The sequence below is a fragment of the Condylura cristata genome, unplaced genomic scaffold (genome assembly GCF_000260355.1).
Source record: "Condylura cristata isolate star-nosed mole 26May11 unplaced genomic scaffold, ConCri1.0 scaffold00001, whole genome shotgun sequence".
NCBI classification, from domain to species: Eukaryota; Metazoa; Chordata; class Mammalia; order Eulipotyphla; family Talpidae; genus Condylura; species Condylura cristata.
The window spans coordinates 50,376,594-50,396,265 of record NW_004567102.1 but is presented as its reverse complement, the minus strand read 5'-3'; the positions used below and the strand labels follow the sequence as shown (position 1 = coordinate 50,396,265).

At 39.8% G+C, this 19,672-nt stretch overlaps 1 protein-coding gene across 2 annotated transcripts in view; it reads left to right on the top strand.

Annotated features, from left to right (window-relative positions):
* The window catches only part of PDSS2 (prenyl (decaprenyl) diphosphate synthase, subunit 2), a 229,656-nt gene extending 211,620 nt beyond the window's left edge, over window positions 1–18,036 (top strand). For both annotated transcript variants that reach the window (XM_012722626.1, XM_004673745.2), the window contains exon 8: window positions 17,056–18,036. In XM_012722626.1, coding sequence (XP_012578080.1) covers window positions 17,056–17,214 — 159 coding nt within the window. In that variant the 3' untranslated portion in view covers window positions 17,215–18,036. The remainder of the gene's footprint in view (window positions 1–17,055) is intronic.
* Window positions 18,037–19,672: the final 1,636 nt, after the last annotated feature.

The following is a 19,672-nucleotide window of genomic DNA, read 5'->3' as shown; positions in this document are numbered from 1 at the left end:
CCACTCCCTTTGCTGTAATTTTTTCTTCTCAACATTTACCATAATCTGACGTTACCGTTTTTATGTAGTCACTTGTTTCCATAAGTATGTAAGAGTCCCAAAGGAAAGGCCTCAGTGGCCTTGTTCGTGGTTGCATCATCTGTAGCCAATGCTTGCTAAGTGGATGCGGATGAATGTTCCACTAGTGCTCTGCTGGGGGAAATGCATGAGTCTGTGAGAGGTCCGGAACCAAAGACTGTAGATTCAGATCAGCCCATGCTAAGAGTATATTGACTCCACTAACAGTCCATCCTAATGTTCAGTAGCCCTAAGATTGCTTGCTCAAGTGTGTAGTAAAATTCTCATACCAATAAGTAGAAACCCAACCCCTGGAATATGTGGTGCTTTTCTGATATTTCTCGGCATAACTTGATCTAGGCAATTAATCAAGACTCATCCTCCTTACACAAACCTAAATCCAGGTAACATGGAAAAGAAAAATTATAGCCATCTCTCCCGTACCACAGCGCTCTGCAGGGCTCAGCTGTAGTGCTATCTCCTGGCAGTGTCATGGGGCCTTCGTAATGCATGTTACCACCTAAGATCTACTCATCTCTGCTTTCCATGGTGCCTGTGCTCATGCTAACTGATGCAGGTGTCATGCTTAGTGGCCTAGGCCCCCGCTAATGGGATAATCTGTAAAACTATATTTGAAAAACCCAGTAGCCATTTCTGGAAACCATCATGAAATTTGTTTGTTGCTGGAAATGTCTACAGTTCCAAGTGGTGAGCATTTCCTCAAAAGTCAAATTTTCTCTGAAATATCAGATTTCAAGGATGGTAGAATATTTCATTTTGACCACATGTCTGTGACTTGATGTGCCATCTCACGGATTTTGTCAGCCTCAGAATGGCGAGGAAGTAAGGGAGAGGGCAGAAGAGGTGAGCATTTCAAAATCAGTCTTAGCTGGATCTTGAGAATATCTGTCACATTCAGCAAAACAGAGGTCTATACTCAAACACTGATATAAAAAACTGAATTGCTTTTAATTGAGTTCTTGTTGCTATAGGGCCTGGATAGATGCCTTCCACTGGAGCAGTCAGTGCCTTTCATCTTAAGATATTGAAGCACTCAACAACTATTAATTCACTGAGGCTTCCCCGCCTCTGTAAAGTGGTTAAGTCAGCATAGGAGCCCTCTCCCCACTACTGAACTCATCCACGGGGGGCTGGGCAAGGATGGAAGCTGTTTAACTGTAAGGCGATTCTACACAGTAGCATTTGAAATAGAAAAACAAGGAACGTCTTAGTTGCCTGGTTAAAACTGCAGTTTTATTCACTACCAGAAGTGAGTTGTGTCCAAAAAGCTGGTGCTAACAGTTCTGCTCTTCCACACAGTGCTGTGAGGATCTTAATTATGGCGACTGGCCTGCAGCTCTGGCTGTGTGAATCTCGGGCTGTTCCCTGAGCGTAGGCTGGGGCTCCAAGGTTAAGCACACCTGATTGAGTTTAGTGCTAGAGGGAAGAGTGCCATCTATTGAATTGTAGGAATGCATGGGGGTGTGTTGGGACTGGTGGAGAAGCTTCTCAGACCATGTTCGTGCTTGGTTTGCTATGGTAACTAATATATATGTCTGAAAGAAAACGAATATGTTGACTACTCTTGCTTAGAAAAACATCTACAAACGTCTGTGTATTTTCCCCAGCTGGAGCTGAGCGTATGCCTGTAGTTTAGCCTACTGCTACTTGAAATAAGCATGCTGCTAAAAGACTGCAGCAGATGGTATTTTTACCACTTTAGGCAAAACATGGCACCTATAGTTCGGCTTCTACAATTTTAATTTTTTAACACTTTCAAAATGACTTGTTTAAATATCTCCATCACAGAGACTAAGACGTTTTACCAATTTCTTTTTAATAATTGCTTCTAACAACTTGGTCAAAACCAGACTGTGGCACTGTCAATGTGACACGTAGTCATTTTTTCCATAAGTACCTAGGCTGTACCTTAAACGGGCTTTAATGTGCGTGCTAATTGTGACACCAAGACTCTAAAAATGGCTTCCTGGAGCCCAGTCTTCACTGTGCTGTTTATGTAATTTCCCCCATGAGTCAGTACAGAAAAGAGGGCTGTGTTTTAATGTCTTCTCACTGAAGTTCTCTCTAAACACAGAATTGCTCAAGGGTAAGAGCTTGATGGAGATAGGACTTGAACGTAGTTCATTAGCATCCAGTTCGCCTCCCATGTAAGATCCTTTTTCTTAAAGGATTCGGTTTTGATCTGTCCTACCCTGGAATTTGTTAGGGTTCCAGAGCGGCACATTCTCCTGACTGTCCTCTCATGCCCCGCAGGCAGTTTCTAGAGCCACTGCTCTCCTCTTCCCTCTCTGCCCACAGAAGGCCTTGCACATTTTGTTTTATCATGAAATGCATTTGCATCGGGAACACATTAAAATTCTCTTCCTACCAGCAAACAGTGCGGTCCACAGACATTTGCATTTGCATGAACACATATCATCGCATCCCCTTAAAAAGGAAAAAATAAGTCTTTCCTCTCCGTCATGGATCTTTCCAAGGTTTGCCCTCTTAGCTGTGTCTTCATTTTACGTGGATTGCTTCTACCAGAAGTTTGCTTTTCTGAATCTGGAGTACAAGAAATTTTATGTAAATATTAGCATCCTTACTTTACTGACAAAGGCCGGCTCTTTTTTTTTTTTTTTTCTTTCCTCTGGCAGACATTTTTTGCATGCTTGGTCTTTTCTATAACCCTGGCTATCTGGCTCTGAGGATTTTTTATATTGGCACATTTAGAGACCAGATGTTGCTGTGTTTTCTCTTCCTTACACTCTTTTCTTGGGCAGACTGCTGCTTCTCCCACCTTGAGAATTTACATTAACTCCTTTGGTAAAATATTCCATTCCACATCACTGTGTACACTAAACCTCACATTTCCTTTAACCTCTTGAATTTGTCTTAACATTTAGGATTTCTGTGTTAGTGATAATTATGAAGACTATAAAAAAGCGCTGACATTCTTCTGTCTTTTTCCATAAGGGACTTGAGCAATTAGATGTTAATAGTAGAATTTAAAGGGGAAAATGCAAATGCCTTTATGAGTGCAACTGTGTAAAATTTTTTATAAGCTAACACTGAAAGATAATATGTAAAAATGTAGGTAAGGTCATTGAAGTGATAACATTTATGTGTATTTCTAAATAAGAAATTACTACACTTTTGTAAATATTTATTTTTAAAGTATAAGCTGATTTGAATTGAGGATTGTTTTTTTGTTTTGTTTTGTTTTTGTTTTTGTTTTTATATTATGTCCAGAGGTTCTGGAACTTGAAAACTAACTTCCCTGGAATCATGTTTTGGTGACATAATCAGAATTTAATTCTAGACTCCTAAAGAAAGTGATTGCCTCTATGTCCATAGTCAGAAATACATGAGGGAAAATATAAATCTTTCACACTGCATGTCTGTGCTGGGCCTCAAGAATGATCTGAGGTGCTAGCAGACAACTAGGAAGGAAGCCTGGTGTACTGGACACGCCTTGCAGGTGTGCTGTGGTGCCCTAACCACAGGAGAGTGTGTGGAAGACACCATCAGCACTGCCATCTGAACATTTGAAACCCCGCCTCTGCTTAAAACCAATTCTTCTTTTGGCAACCACATTTCAGACAAGTGTTTTTCCTTGAGGCAGTAATGAATAGATTCTGTTTAATGGTTGGTTGTTTATTTATTTCCCCAAACAATTAATTTACTAAATTTGGTTTTTGCAACTCCTCTTTTGATTCTAAATCACCTTCAAAATATAATTAATAATGATGGAATAATATCCATGGATGCATTTCTGTCTGAAGTAAAATGCAGAAGCTTTTTATAGCATGTGAAACTTTAAATCAAAAATAAATTGTAGTTGCACATACCGTGAGTGTGTGGTACCTGAAACCTGAGCTCTGCCCTTTTATGAGCCCTCAAGTCTTTTAGCAAAACAATTGCCCTCTGGACATTTATTCATTCCCCATCATCAGGCCAGTCTTCTCCTCCACAAGTCTCTGAGTGTATTATTTTGCATTTGTCTCTAGTGACTATCATCTTACTTTGATGATCTATTCCTCTAATTTCTTAATGTTATTTTAAAATTAGATTCTTGTTCTCTGAGGTGTTAGCAATCCCACACACTTCAATGGCATCAACAGATTGAATGATGATAATCTGTATTCCCTTGTAGATCATGAATAAAATTATAAATGATACCAGTGATAAACCTCTTTATGTCATCATAAAATATGCCACCTTCTCAGTTGTTAGCCCAAATACTGTTGATATTGTTTTAATTCAATCTTCTAGACAGTTGTAAATCTTTTTCTTCAAATCATATATTTCTAACTATTGACCTTTGGTTTCTAATAATAGAAAAGTGTTACAATATTTAGTTCACAATAATAACATTTGATGGGGCAACCTCTTTTATTGTTAAAGTTACCACTATAATACTGGCCCTAAAATAATTCCCTCTCTATGTAATACCTATCTAACATTTATCAGGAAGCTAAAGCAAATTTAGATTGTTGATGAAAACCAGTTGTTAGTTATAAGCTTGGAATCATGTTTGGTGTGTTTGCAATTATATCCCTGTGAACCAAGCACAGCCCTGACACATACTATGTGCCCCAAATGCTTGTTGAATTTCTGCTGAATGAATGAATGAGGAACTAAGTGTTTGTGCTTGTAGTCTGTCATTTTAATTCACAGAGCATATTTGATTTACCTTTGTGCCTCTTATTTCCCTCCCCAAGTATACCTTCAATTAAATGGTTACATTTTCCTGATTTCTTCCCAACTCCTAGGTGAAACAAAGATTCACTTGGAGTAGCCTTTTGAATCTTAGTCTAGAAAACTAAAAGTGTCCCCCAGGCTGGGTTGTGGGTAAATGGTCTGCACTGTGGGGTAGATGGCTTCAATTATTGCTCCCAGTTTGTGGTATAGGGAGCCACCTGTGCACAGGGAGAGGCTTTTAGTGGAGGACACCGCCCCCACCCCCAGGGAGGAGCCTATTTAGTCCACTAGAACAGTTTTAAGAAGACCTGATGGGACTACTGATTATAGTATTGTTATTAGGAAAATAGCCACGAGGCAGGGGTTTTCCAAAATTATATTTGGAGGGAAAACAAAAGGACAGACCTCTATATAATGCTAAATGTGATGTTAGTAAGTTAGAAGTGTTTTTAAGAATTAAAAAGGTCTGCTTTTAAGAATTAAGCGTTTTGTGAGTTCAGGATGTCTGATGTATCACAGCTGGAATCTGTTTGGTAGGACATCTGGAGACATTCTTCCATGTTTCTGGAACGCTGTGTCTGCAGCGCTACTCTGCTCGCCCATCAAATAGAGTATTGATCCTGGATGTGCTTCACCACCTCTCCTGAAATAGCAAGGTGGCTGTGCCACCTCACTTTTCAAATAGATTCACCAACATAATAGCGGGGATCACTAGACCTGCAATGGGCAGGGGGGTTGCAAAATGCTACTAAAGACAACTAGTGAGTGGATCCTGTCCCTTTGTTCCCAGTTCTCGACTTTCTAGCTTGGTCTTAACCTATGAACCAGATAAAGCCAAAGGTGTACACCAAACATGGAGTGGCACTTAGTGCCCCTGCGGCAGGTCTCCCTGCTCTAGAGCTATGGAAATTATGCTGACTCTATGTATATCATTCCTGACCCATCCGTTAGGTGGGCTGTAGCCTTTCTATGTGTTATTAGCACTTTGAGATGCGTGCTATTGTGTAGTTGATTTTCATTGTGTCCTCTATTCAAAATATACATTAAAACAAAGGATTCCAGGCCCTCCCTGGTGGCGCAGCGGGTTAAAGCACAGCACTGAGAAACTAAAGCCACTTCTACATGAGTTCGATTCCCACCTGCCCCGGAGGTGACCACATGGCGTGGCAGACCTCTCCTGACCCGCCCGCTGCTCCCCTCAGCAGTGTACTTCGTCGATCTGCCTGTTCTGCTCCCCACTCTGTCTCTGGTGAAGCCTCTCACCCTCTGCATCTCTGGCCTGTACCCCAGTTCTGTATGAATAAATAAATAAAAAATCTTAAAAAAAAAAAAAAGGATTCCATCAAATTCTATATCTGATTAGCTTTGTTGTGTGGAAAGGAAATCAAATAACCTAATAGCATTCTTGAAGTTACGTTTTCACAGTCATGATCCCAGGTCTTCAGAATAAGGTGTATTCTTTTTTTTTTTTTTAAAGATTTATTTATTTATTCATACAGAATTGGGGTACAGGCCAGAGATGCGGAGGGTGAGAGGATTCACCAGGGACAGAGCGGGGAGCAGAACAGGCAGATCGAGGAAGTACACTGCTGAGGGGAGCAGCGGGCGGGTCAGGAGAGGTCTGCCACGCCATGTGGTCACCTCCAGGGCAGGTGGGGATAGGAACTCATGCGGAAGTAGCTTAAGCTTCTTAATGCTGTGCTTTAACCCGCTGCGCCACTAGAGAGGACCTAATATGGTGTATTCTTTACCACTTAACTGCTTATCAAGGTGTTTTAGACAAACTACAAAGAATAATTTTTCACTCTTCCAAGAAAATTTTATGGATGGTACCCATTTAACATAAGTTCTCATCAGCATTCCCCTGAGGGAAGTAAGGTTCTCTGTTTGCAAATGCACCTTCCATAATACTATAACGGAGTCCTCCCATACCTGGAAGAGGTGGTAATAATGCAGGTGTTTGATTAGATGGCACCAATAGTAAGTAATCTCTTCCCCCCCAAACAGTGATTCCTGCATTTGCCCCAGTCTGATGCAATCTGCCTGGGAGACAAGTTTGAGGTATACATTTATTTCATTGTTATTACCCTCCCTACATATAATTTTTCTATAGTTTGAGGTGTTTTTTAGTGATGTAGTCATAAATGTGTTTAATCTCATCTTGGATGGCGATGCATATTAGGAAATCTAGGGTCATGTGGGTATTAGTGTTTGAAGTAGGTTTGAGGCAAGTGATCCCAGATATTAGCATCCAGATACTAAACAGATGAAATTTCAGAATATGAGAAGTATTTTAAGAAGATATAAGATGTGGACTTGAATAAAATAATAGAAACCCCAATTCACTCACTTCTGGTTTATGTATTCTTCAAATAATCCCAGGACTGTTTGCTACCTACATAATGTTAGTGCTCTCTTCCCACAGTGTTCTTTTTAATGAAATAACCAGTATACTGTTTGTCATGAGATTACAGACCTTACTATTTACTGATTCACTGCTAAAAAAGCTACAGGCAACAGGGGCTCGTTACTGCAGTCTGCAGCCTATGTTTTTACTTGTTGAATTTCCATTACAGTTTGCTGCATGTTCCCTGCTTTGCTTTTTTGAATTTCAATGTGTAGAATTAAGGCCCACTTTGGAATATGATGACTAAAATTAAAACTTAACTTTGACTAAATATATGGATAAATCTGTCATTACTTATAAATCATAAATAATCCTTCAGAAGACATGATAACCAAAAACAATGATTGTTTCTCCTATGGAATTAAGTGTTACTTTAATATAACTCTGTACTATATCAACCTCAAATGCCCAACCTGTCAAATGCTGATGGAAGTGTATAAACTAAGAATTAAATTGTATGTTTTTTCCCATGTCATTGCATTTTGAATCAGACACATCTGTTCATACCCTCAGCTACAGTTGATCTCTGTTTCCTTAAGTAGCAAAAACTACATTGCCTAAATTCTCTGCCATAGAATCAGCAATTTTGAGTACACCAATGAAATTTTGGGTGTACCAACTACATGAGAATTTCCCTTATCCAGATATGTATGTGTAGGGGATTTTATACACATACGTATGTGAACCAACACACACACATATATGATAAAATACGATAATTCCATTTTTATTAGTTAAGAATTTAAATAAAAACATATCAATTTTATTTTGTCACTCAGTAGTGGATATAATAATAACAGCATCCTATTGAGTATCATTTTTTTTAACTTTTAATAAAAGATTTATTTATGCATACAGAACTAGGGTACAGGCCAGAGGTGCAGGGGTGGTGAGAGGATTCACCAGAATCAGAGTGGGGAGCAGAACAGGCAGATTGATGAAGTACACTGCTGAGGAGAGTAGCGAGCAGGCCAGGAGAGGTCTGCCGAGCCATGTGGGTCACCTCCTGGGCCAGGGATTGAGCTCACACTGAGGCGGCTGCAGCTGGCTTGCAGTCCTGTGTCCTAACCCGTTGCACCACCAGGTAGGTCCCCATTATTCAGTATCATTTTAAGTATAACCAGAAGAATATAACCAATTTGATGTTTTTATGATGGTTTTCTTAGAAGAAAGTGTGGAAATTTTTCCCCCCCGAATCCCTATTGAAATTTGTTCTGCAACCATATGGCATTTTTATTGTGATTTTTTTTTTAATGTGTATGTTATAACACAGATACATCATCCAGTGATGGCTTTGTTTTTCTGTCTTCTGTGTGTGTTTTTACCCAGAGTTATTTGACATGGTACATTTTTTATCTACTAAAAAAAAACATTGTATGGTTAAACATTCAAAGGACACTGTTGACATAGGTACATGGTCACATCTCAAATTAAATTGTAATGCTTCCTAGTTTGTATAGGAGTGAAAGAAAAAGCTTAAAGCATGTTGGTTAAGAGCAAGAACTCTTTGAATTTGACTCCAGCATTTATTTGCCTTCTGTGTTACCTGAGGTAACATATTCTTTCCCTACTTTGTGATAATACTACTTCATAGGACTGTTGTGAGGATTACTAGGTTTACATAAGCACTGTTTATGGAATTGTTATTGCTCATGGTTGTTGTGGTAGTGTTGGGGTTCACGTGATAGAGTTCAGTATGGGAGGTTCTTGAGTCCCTTTGAAAAAGAATTCAGCAGATGTTTCCACTCATCAGAACCTGGCAAGTTTGTTAAGGAAATGAAATAAAGAGAGAGGGACCCCTGCACAGACACAGATGGGCAGCCTCAAAAAAATAAGCACTGTTGGGCCCTCCCTGTGGCGCAGCAGGTTAATGCACACTATGCAGCCAGCCACAGCTGCTTCAGCACCAGTTCAATATCCACCAGGGAGGTGACCCACATGGTGCAGCAGACTTCTGTCTCTCCCACTGCTCCCCTCAGCGGTGCGGTTTGTCAGTCTGCCTGTTCTGCTCTCCATTCTTTCTGGTGAATCCTCTCACAGCCCCTATACTTCTGGCCTGTACCCCAGTTCTGTATGAGTAAGTAAGTCTTTTAAGAAAAAGAAAGACAAGAACTGCATTTTTGAAAGGCATAGGCTTAAGGAAAGAAACACCTGCATCAGCACAGGTGGGCAAGAGAACTACATTTTGCCAGGACAAAGGGATGTTCTTTTATAGTGTTCTTTGATGGAATTATTGTGGAAACTATCATCTTGGAGTTGGGTTGGGTTAGTCTTCTGTGTCTGGTAATCTTCTCTTTCCCCATCTCTGGCTGATATTTTCTGACCCCACCTCAGATTCCTGGAAACTTCCATAGCTGTTTTAGTTTCAGATTCATTAATCATCTGTACTCCCACCTTTTGGCATTGTCCTTGTAAGATCTAAATTTTTTACTCTCAGCTTGCATCCATAATATTGATATTTTAATATTGGTGAACACTTCCATTCTTCCTGTGGTTTTGCATGTGAACTCATAAGAATGAGAAAAGCACTAAAAATTAACTTATTTTCGAGGGGAGGGTAGGGGTGGGAGACACATACACAGAAACTTTCGTCTTCCATTTTTCTTAATTAAGTAAGAATTAGGATCAGTGTCTTTTTTTCTTTTAAACTAATAGATATTTTATTATTCTAAGCAAAAAGGAATGCTGTCCTTGTTGTTTTATAATACATGTCACAGTTTATCATATTTGAAAAAGGCTTTAATTGACTTTTCCTTTTGCATCAAGTATTGACACTCAAAAGTTGGCATGACCTTTCAGTGAAGCAGTTAGCTAGAAACTTGGAGTTGAGTGGGACCTCGGCAGTTAGCGTGTTCCCACATCAGCTAAGAGTTTTACATTCATCCTTTCTCTGATGTGGTCATCCAGTTGCTGAGAACTTCCAATAATGAGTTCACAGCTTGTCAAAAGTACTCTGTTGTGAGACATTTGAAAGCTCTTTATTACTTGAAGTTGAAATCTGCTTCCCAGATTTGAAAGCTCTTTGCTATTTGTAGTTGAAGTCTGCTTCTTAGGAACTTCGACTTGTTGCTTTATTCTGTCACTGAAGCAGGACTCCTCCTTTCTTTCAGTTACTTGAGATAGTTTAAGATGATTCTCATTTAGTCCTTTTCTTCAGGTAAATATTCCTTCCATATCATGTTTCCAGATACTTCTTCATCTTAATACTGGACCCAGCATATGGCCCCATACATTTACCATAAGTGTGGTGAGACCATTTCTAGAACCTGTGTTTTGGACATGCCCCTGAAAAGTCTTTGGTTCAAAAGTATTTGGTTAAATCAACATTTGCAGGGGGTTTTGTTTGTGTGTTTATCTGCATCACAGTCTTGACTTGTATAAAAACTGTGGCTATCAAAGATTTCAGCATAGATGAGTCACTGAGGCTTCTACTTTTAACCTTTTCTGGATTTTTGCCATAACTGTCCCAAAATTCTGTGGTCTGTGTTCCAGAATACCTCTGTCTTCATCTCATTGGTTTTTGTTCTGTCTTTTGGAGACATTAGTCATTTAAACCTCCAGTCCCTGAGATTTCTCAGTTTCTTGGTAGCAAGAAAGGACGTTCATGTGCACACGGGGTGAACATCCACAAGCAGGTCAGGGCCTGATGGTTTGGACTGGAAACCAGGTCTCCAGAATTAGGAGGAAGACAGAAAGGTGAAATGCTAAAAAGTGAAGGCCTGATAGAACATCAGACTAAATGAGTAAGTAAGCTGCTGTTAGAAGGGAGCTCAGTGGGCGTGACATAGTTATTTGTCCTAAGGATAATATGTTATGAAAAGGGAAGGACACTGGAAGCCAGGTGAAAGCCAGGATGCTAACTGTATAACGGTCTCTCTGGCGACATAGAACAGGCTATTTGAGTGCACTTTTTTTGCCTGAAAGACTCCTCTTCATGAACTTAGTCTTGACAGATTTTAACTCATTCAGCAGTTATTCTATAGTCCCTTTGTCTTGTGTAAATCGTGTACTAGCTTTTACAAATATTTGAACATACTTGTTCTTATTCAGGATACAGTCTTCACATTTTGAAGTCCCTTATATTTGTCATTTATCTCCTTCCCCAGCCCACCCCCACCCTCACCCCACCCCCCCTCCCCCTTGGTCTTTAGCCGATCTGACAAAGTTGTTCTTTTCTGAACATTTTTCTGTGAGGCACCTCACTTTAAAAACACTTGTGACAAAGTATCCTGGTGATAAAACATACTTACTAGTGAATTCCCACTCGGTTTTCAGTTTTGCCCTCTCCTTTGCCACTCGTCTTACTCAGGGTCACATCATTCTGTACATTGGTCCTTTGTGCAGGGCCGGGATCCACCAGCGCCCAGGATGGTACACCCCTCCTTTTACACCTGGGCCTGGTAATACCTAAGGCCTCAGAGAGCTTATTTTGTAGCCACGCTGTTTCATAAATATGCTGGGGACTTTTGTCCATCTCACTTAGCTCCTCTCACAAATCCACAAAATGAGATGAGAAGATTGGACTTGGGTTCTCCTAGGTCTTAATGTCTTTCTCTGGTTTTGTTGGAGAGAAGTGGCTGCTGCTTGCATTTCTCCTAAGCTACTTAGATCCACAGCAGGGTCCATTTTAAGAGGACTTTTGAACCAAATACATTTCAGAGACATACAGTGAGTTTCTCAAAAGGGTCACATAAAAGCAACATTTATCACTGAAAAGGTGTTTAATAACATCTTTTAATAAATGTTAAATAATAACGCACTTAACTTTAAGTACTTTGCATCCTCTCTTCTCTGTGTTAATATCTTTAATTGGATCCTCTGACAGGGGATTTGGACTTAATTTATTTCAGGTGATGCTGCACTTATACAATTATTCAGCTGAATTAATTAGAGATTTAATTATACTAGTGCCCTAAAGTGCTATATCAGGAAAATAAAACATAGACTGATAATTTACCACCTGTGTGTGTGTGTGTGTGTGTACACATGTGTGTTTTCTTCATCCTACAGTTAGTGTTTTTCAAGCCATAAGGGCCAAAGTGAGCATTCTGGCACTTCTAATCACATCCTAATACGGAAAATTCTATCTATACTTCAGTTTGGGATTTGCCCAATCAAAATATAGGTGAAGGAAAAATAGAAAGAACTTTGTTTTAATTGTGGTCTTTTCTCTTGCGACTGCTAGAACTGAGGTCCTAGATCCAATTCTTCAGTGTTCTCTTCAGCCATCTCTGATTCTGCAGCCCTGTGAAGCCCATCTAGAAGAAGCAGCAGCTGTCTTCTATATTTCTCCTTCCTCTACTATATACCTAAGTCATAGTTGCTCAAAGAATGCTTATTGAATTGAATATGATCACTATAAAGACAGTCAATTGAAAGTAGAGCTAAAATGGTGTAAATGCAACACATTTTAAAATACAATAATTCAAAATTTGTGCTCCAGTGAATGAAGGTACTCCCAAATCTGTTAAGTTTTTGAAATGGCCCAAGAGGTACTTTTCAAACCTTAAAGAATCCTTCTCTGGTGTTGGGGCCCAAGCAGCCGCATTTTCAAGTTCCCCAGGTGTCTCTATTATCAGCAAAGTTTAGAAACTCCAGTTTAATGTGTCTTTTGTTACATGTCTTTTTTTTTTTCCAGAACAAACACATTGTCAGATCTAATTTATAGTGAAAATGAGTTTCACTATTGTCTATTAGTTATATCTGAAAGATTAGAGCCAACAGTTTATGTTCAGCTGATGGAAGTATATACAGATGCCTATGAGGAATAATACTTTCCATGAAGGATGAGACTATTGGTGAGTCATGAAATGGGCATTTCACACATCAAAGCTATAGGTCCCTTGGTATGCAAATCTGGAGCCCAAATCTGGAGAGCAGATTTGAGTATTAACTGAGAGTCTAGTAGTCTTTGGATAGGAGAAATTCACTCTTTTAAGACTTGAGTAACTTTCGGTGGTGTCCTCCTGTTTTGCCCTAACCGGATTACCCTTCATTCTAGGGTTAATTGTAATTAATATAAGCCATCACCAAATATTCAGTTGAGCCTAGCTAAATAAAGTTATAGAGTAGCAATATAAACGAAGTTATCACAGAGATGCAAAATGTAGAACATTGTTCAACATAAACTGATCCTTCTAAAATGGCAATATCATATGTGAAAAAAGATTAAAGTGGAATGCAGTGTATCAACAGTATTGGTCATAGTTTGAGAAAAAATAAAAAGGCTAAAGAGCACATACTGGAACCAATTGAAAAAGTTTACACATGGACTGTATAGTAGGTGAATATTGGTGAATTGTTATTAACTGTCATAACCTTCGTAAGAGACACATGTCAGAACAAGTAGCTTATGGTGTACGCAAACCGAGTCCTACCAACTTAATGCCAGTTGTTAAATTTTCAAGAATTTTGTGATCCCATAACTTTCGGTTACTTGAAATCTGTTGAACTTGGATACTTGAAATAAGCATGATGATTTATACCATAAAACTTTTTGCAAATGCTACAAATAGGGCTTTTTTTCCTTCCCCTGGAGAGCTAATTTGCCTGCATACACTGCGTCAGCTTACTTTCAAATGGTTCAGAAAACACATACAATATTAATAACTGTTGAATCTAGGTAAAGGATATGTGGTGATTCATTATATTAGTCCAGGAGTCAGCAGACTTTTTTTTTTCTGTACAGGTCAAAGGGTAAATATTTTAGGTTTTGCAATTCATAAAATCTCTGTACTAGCTGCTTGCTCTACAGCACTGCCATTGGAAAACAAAGACGGCCACAGACAATACTGAAATGAATGGGCATGGTTATATTACAGCAGAACTTTATAAATGCTGAGTGGGGAGGGTGGTTTTGCAGATCTGGCTTGGGGCCATAAAGTGCCCACTCTTGTACTAGACTTTCAGCTTTTCTAATATTTAAAAATATTTCATTATAAAGATATTCTTTTAGTACAGTTCAAATGTCTTGGTCTGGTTTTCAGAGCCCCCCCTGGATGCCCCAACACCTATTCCTGAAAGCTGTGGCTCACCCATCTGTTTTTAGTCTTGGGACTTTGCACTCTGCTGCTCTCCTCTGTGCTTTTGCTCAAGCAACAATTCTCTTGCTAACTCAACCCCATAACTACTTTTTGGCATTCTCAAGACATGCCTCAAACACTCTATAAAGCCTTCCTAGAATACTTCTAATTAAAGTTGACTTCTCACTTCTCTGATCATCTGTAGTCCTACATCTGTACGTTGGTTTTGCTGCTTTTTACTATATACCTCTAATTAGTTTCCAACCTGTAAAGCAGAAAAAGATTGTTATACCCTTTACATATCATATTAATATTTGTTGAAGTGAACTGCAATTAATATTTGTAAATTGAAACCCAGTTGCACAGATATCCCAGTGCCAGCAAGTACCAATCTAGAAGTCTAAAATGAAAGTGTTAGACATTAAAGACAACAATAATCATGGGCAAGCAGCTTCGTTCTTTCTAATTTTTTAGCTTTTAAGCCTGGTCTAATCCAAATCCAGCCACATTTGGGCTGTTGTCTATTAAGCTGAAGTAGATGTAACTGTGCTTGCTTCAATAGCACATGTACTGAAACTGGAACCATGCAGAGAAAATTAGCATGGCTCCTGTGCAAGGTTGAGTTGCAAATTTACGATATGTTTCATATTTTTTAAAATGTTAATAAATGGACTTGATCTTGGTAGGCTTGGTAGATTCCTTAACAATGGCTAAAGGCTCAAAGAGAAAAAATTTAAGTTATTCTAAACATCTGTCGTGTTTTAGACACCATACAGCTTTCTGTGCTGTCTCAAGGAGTCGCCCAAACAATCCTACAAGGGGATGATGATATTCCCACTTAGAACTAAGAGAGTTAAATTGCTTCCCTGAGATTATAAAGCTAGAACAGGGTTAGAATCTGGCTGCCTGAGACTCAGCACCATTTTAGGCCTTCATACATTCAGTGCCTGGCAGGAGGCCAGGGAACCCTAGACTGAAATAGTCCCCAAAGTTCATTTTGCTGTGTGGAGATATTGGGAGTGCTGATATTTGTTGGAATATAGTTTTAAGTGTCACTGGACTGAAAACCAGGCTTCTGATTTCAGCTTTACCATCTACCCATCTGTGATCTTGGGTGAGCAGCTGAGCTTCTCTGGACTTAGTTCCCTCATCCATAAAATTAGATGAACAGGTTCTTTCTTTTATCCCTTTATGTTTCATGCATTATGCAGCAATTCAAAGTCTAATGGAGAGGTAGACAAGTGAAAGGAGAATTGAAATACAACACCGTGTAATAGTAGTGTGCTCCAGATATGCTTGGGCTACTTCAGAAGCCCTGCAGAGTGTTCTAGCCACGTCGCACTATCATCCTAGCTAAGTACATTCCACCCAAATGAACTTTGGGGAGCTCAGTGGGAGTAGGGGATAGAGACCATCTCAAAGCAGACTGCAAGTAGTTTCCCTAAATACATGATGGGGGAAAAGAGGGAAAAAGCAGACTGGGCAAAAAGTAGATCAAGAAGGGACTTGTATGCCTCATGAAAGAGATTGGATTTTTTTTTTCTTAAGGCTGTTGGAAAGCAGTGATGGGTTTTAAGCAAGGTCTTATTTGCATTTTATAAAGACCTCCTTGGTAGCGTGACGGATGGAGTCCAGGGGCACAAAACTGGTGGTGGGAGGACTCTCCAGGAGGTGATTGCAAAAATAAGCCAGGCGAGGGATGAATAGCCTAAACTAATGTAGTGGCAACAGGATGAAAAACAGGACAAATTTGAGAGCTCTGAAAGAGAAAGAATGTCTACGACTTAGTGACTGTACCAGTCAAAATTGCTACAGCCATACAATCTCTTGTGACTCCAAACTGTATCAAAGCTGCGTTTATGCCCACACACATCCCATGCAGTTTGGAGAGGGACTGTGCTGCTCATTGCGTCACTCAGACTCAGACCAAGGAGCTTCTGTAATGTGGCCAGTTGATGGCATCCTTCTAGCTGCACTCTCTTGTGCAGCTTAGGACCACCCCTCAGAAGTGACATGCATCATTCACAGCTCATGGACTAGGACTTGCCACTTGGACCCCTCCATCTCTGGGGATCAGAAAGTTCACTCATGGGCAAGCAATACAAGTACTGTCTCGTGCCTGACTGGCTTGAAGGAAGACTCCCAGGTTTCTTAAGAGGAAATTAGGCAGACATTTGAATCCTCTACTGAGGAAGAGAAGATGAAATCAGGCAGCAGAAAGTGGATGGACCAAATCATTCAAAATCTTTTCAGTTCTGAAGTGTAACTATCTTATGGATTCTTTCCTGTCATCAAAGAGAGGGATTGGAAATCAACCTCACTTGTCAGTGAGAACTTACTTTATTCTTTACAAAGAGCATTCTAGTTCATTCTTTCCAATCAATGGAAGACTTTTAGTTTTAAAAGGTGGCTTTCAGATCTAATACTCTGCATCTTTCTTGAATTTCCATGTGGACTGTTATGTCAACATAGAGTGTAAAAATATATAGTTATTAACCATGATGTTAATGAAGCCGTCCTCAAATAGGAATACCAGGCTGTTGAATTCAAAATGCCAGAGATGTAAATGTCCTCTGCCTTCATTACCGCCATTCCCCAGCAGGCACTTTTCAAGACACCAAGGGGTGGGAGCCAGGAGAAGGTGTAATTAGGCTGATTGGAGCCTATTGTGCTCCTTTGGCGTGCAGACACTGAGGTGCTTTAGGGAATGTGAGTGTCTCAACACCAGTGGGGAATGATGTCCTCTTTACCTCAAAAGAATGTCGCAAAAACAGTGAATCTATACTCTTCTTCTTTGTTTCCCACATTCTCTCCCCAGTTTAATTGTGGTACCTTAAAAACTGACTTTCATTTGTTTCTTAACAGTTGCGAGAAACAATCAAAGCTGGCAAAGGTGTGACTTCAGCTATTGACCTGTGTCGTTACCATGGAAACAAGGCACTGGAAGCCCTGGAGAGCTTTCCTCCCTCGGAGGCCAGATCTGCTTTAGAAAACATTGTGTTTGCTGTGACCAGATTTTCGTGACACCAAATTAAAAGAGACACTATTGTTAGCTGAAAAAACCGGGGAATAAGGCCATCAGGAGAGACTTCATGATGAGCTATCTAAATATGTTAATGACTTTAGAAATACACATTTTCCCCCTGCCTTTTATCACATTGCTAAATGAATACTGCTTTCTTGTTGGAACTGCTGCAAACAAAATTAGAAGGAAAAAGGTCAAGCAGTTTTCACTTGTCACGCCAGAAGCACACTTGAAGCTGCAGTAGCAGAAATAATTAATGAGATTCACTCCTGTGACCTCAGCAAATGGACAGGAAATAAGTCCTTATTGATTGGACCGAGCCAGGGATGGCGCCAGGGCGGTGGCCTGTGGTTTTCCTTCTGGAGAGGACAGAGCGAGCTGGAAGCTGCAGGTGTCAAGAGAAACACTATCTATGCCAGCCAGGAGGACTGTCAAATCAGAAACTGGCGACCAGTTTGTCATCGCAGAGAGTAGTTCAATGATTAAGAAAAGAAAATGCTTTGTCTTTTTGCATTTGCCTCTGTACGCCTAGATACAGTATGATTACACTTTGCACCTCATAATTTTTGAGAGATTGGGAGGGGGGTAAAAATTGCTGGGGGTAAAAAATGCCAATATTCGAAGTAGGAGATTAAAATGTTATCAAATGTTAACTTGGTTGTAGTAGGAATTGCCTGTTTTTCCTTCTTAATGACCAAATCTTTTTCAGACACACTTAACAGAATCGGTTTTTTATTTTTTAAGCTGAGCAGGATACTTTTTGCAAGTAAAATGTCTTCATTTGTAATACTGTGGAATAGAGAATACCTTTAACTTTTATAAGTTTCAGATATATAATTGTTGTACATTGGTGATTTTTTTAACTTCAGAATGTCAAAATTTGGTCTTGAACCACAGACATCCAATTACAGAAAGAATATAAGCCTGCAATCGGACACTGTTACTGAGTGGTTCAGAAGAGATGATTTTTGTGGTTTACATGCATGCAATGTGAGAACCCCGTTGACAAGAAGGCTGAGTTTACATAAATGATCTAGATTGAGACTCAGCTACCTTTCTTCCTTATGTGGTGTAATTACAACCCTATCTGAAGACGGCGAACACAGCAAACAGATTTTATTACTTCATTCACTCCAACACTAAAGTTATTTTAGTTAAATTTTCCCTCCCCAAAAGTTACAAAACTCTTTTTACCAGTGCCCAGTATGAGGTATGTAATTAAGAACAAATAGAAAGCTACAGAGGTTAATGTATTATGAAGTATTTTTTTAAATACTCCAAAGAGTAATTGTGCAGTTTATGATACAGCAATGTGAAGGCCTAGACTTATCTTAAGAGAACACTCCACTCTTCTGTTTGAAGTGTCTTTTCTCACAGAAATTGGCTTAATTAGTAACTATAGTTAGAGGCTTTAGATCAGAGTGGGTTTTAATCATTAACTTCCTCCAAGGAGGAGTCATGTTTGTGTTCTCTGGATATGCAGGAACTTGGAGGTGTAGGTTTTATTAAGCAGATGGTTGAGTCTGCAGGGCAGAGAGCAGGATCCTAGGCCTTTTCTAATTCTGGCTTGCTGGCTGCTTTGCTGTGTGACTGTAAGCAGATCACTTTCCCCCTCTGAGTCTCAATTTCCTCATATGTAAAATATGGTTAAACAAGAAGAGTGTATGACATTCCTTCCTGATTTAATTTTCTAAAAGGTGATCATTTCTGACTGTCCAGATAGCAGAGATGTCATGTGAGATTCAGGGAGATAGAAGGCTCTGAAGAAACTTCACAGGTGACCTACCGTGTTCCCAGACAGCTCTCCATTGGTTAACATGTAATCCTGCTCGTCTGTTTCAACATCCACCTTGCTGTTTTCTTTAGGGCCTTTCCTAGTTATCTTTCATCTTCCCAGCTCCCTTAATTTATCATATCGCCCTTTCCCCATGCCCTACGCCTGCTGCCGGCTTTCTGGGCTCAGCAGCCCATGCTACTACTGTTGCGTGTTCCTGGCCTCTCTCCTCTAGGCAGGTCTCCTCCCCTAGTAGAGTTTTCATTTCCTCAGCAGTGTGGCAAGCTTTTGTTAAAACCCACCTGTTGGCCAGTTCATTCCAAAGTTTTAAATGTTACTTGCCTTCTTCCATGCTCCTTCAGAGATGCTTATTGGTCAACAACCCCCTAGGGAGAATTTGGGGCCATGAAGGCATCCTCAATCATACCTTTCAACCTACCGTCTGGGTACACCCAAATAAAGTCTTGACAAGGGAGAGTTTAATCTTAGTCTTAGATGGCATCCTTTCCCCTTCTTTGTGTCCCCCTTCTTACTATAGGGAAAAATTCAACCACTAACCGTTGTCCTGCTTCCCTCTACTTGGTCTAGTCTTGCAAGTTTGCTCTTCCAAACCTCACTCACTTTAAGGTCCCTGAACCCACCTTCATTCTCTTCCCTATCAGTTTTTTCTTTGTCGAGTATAA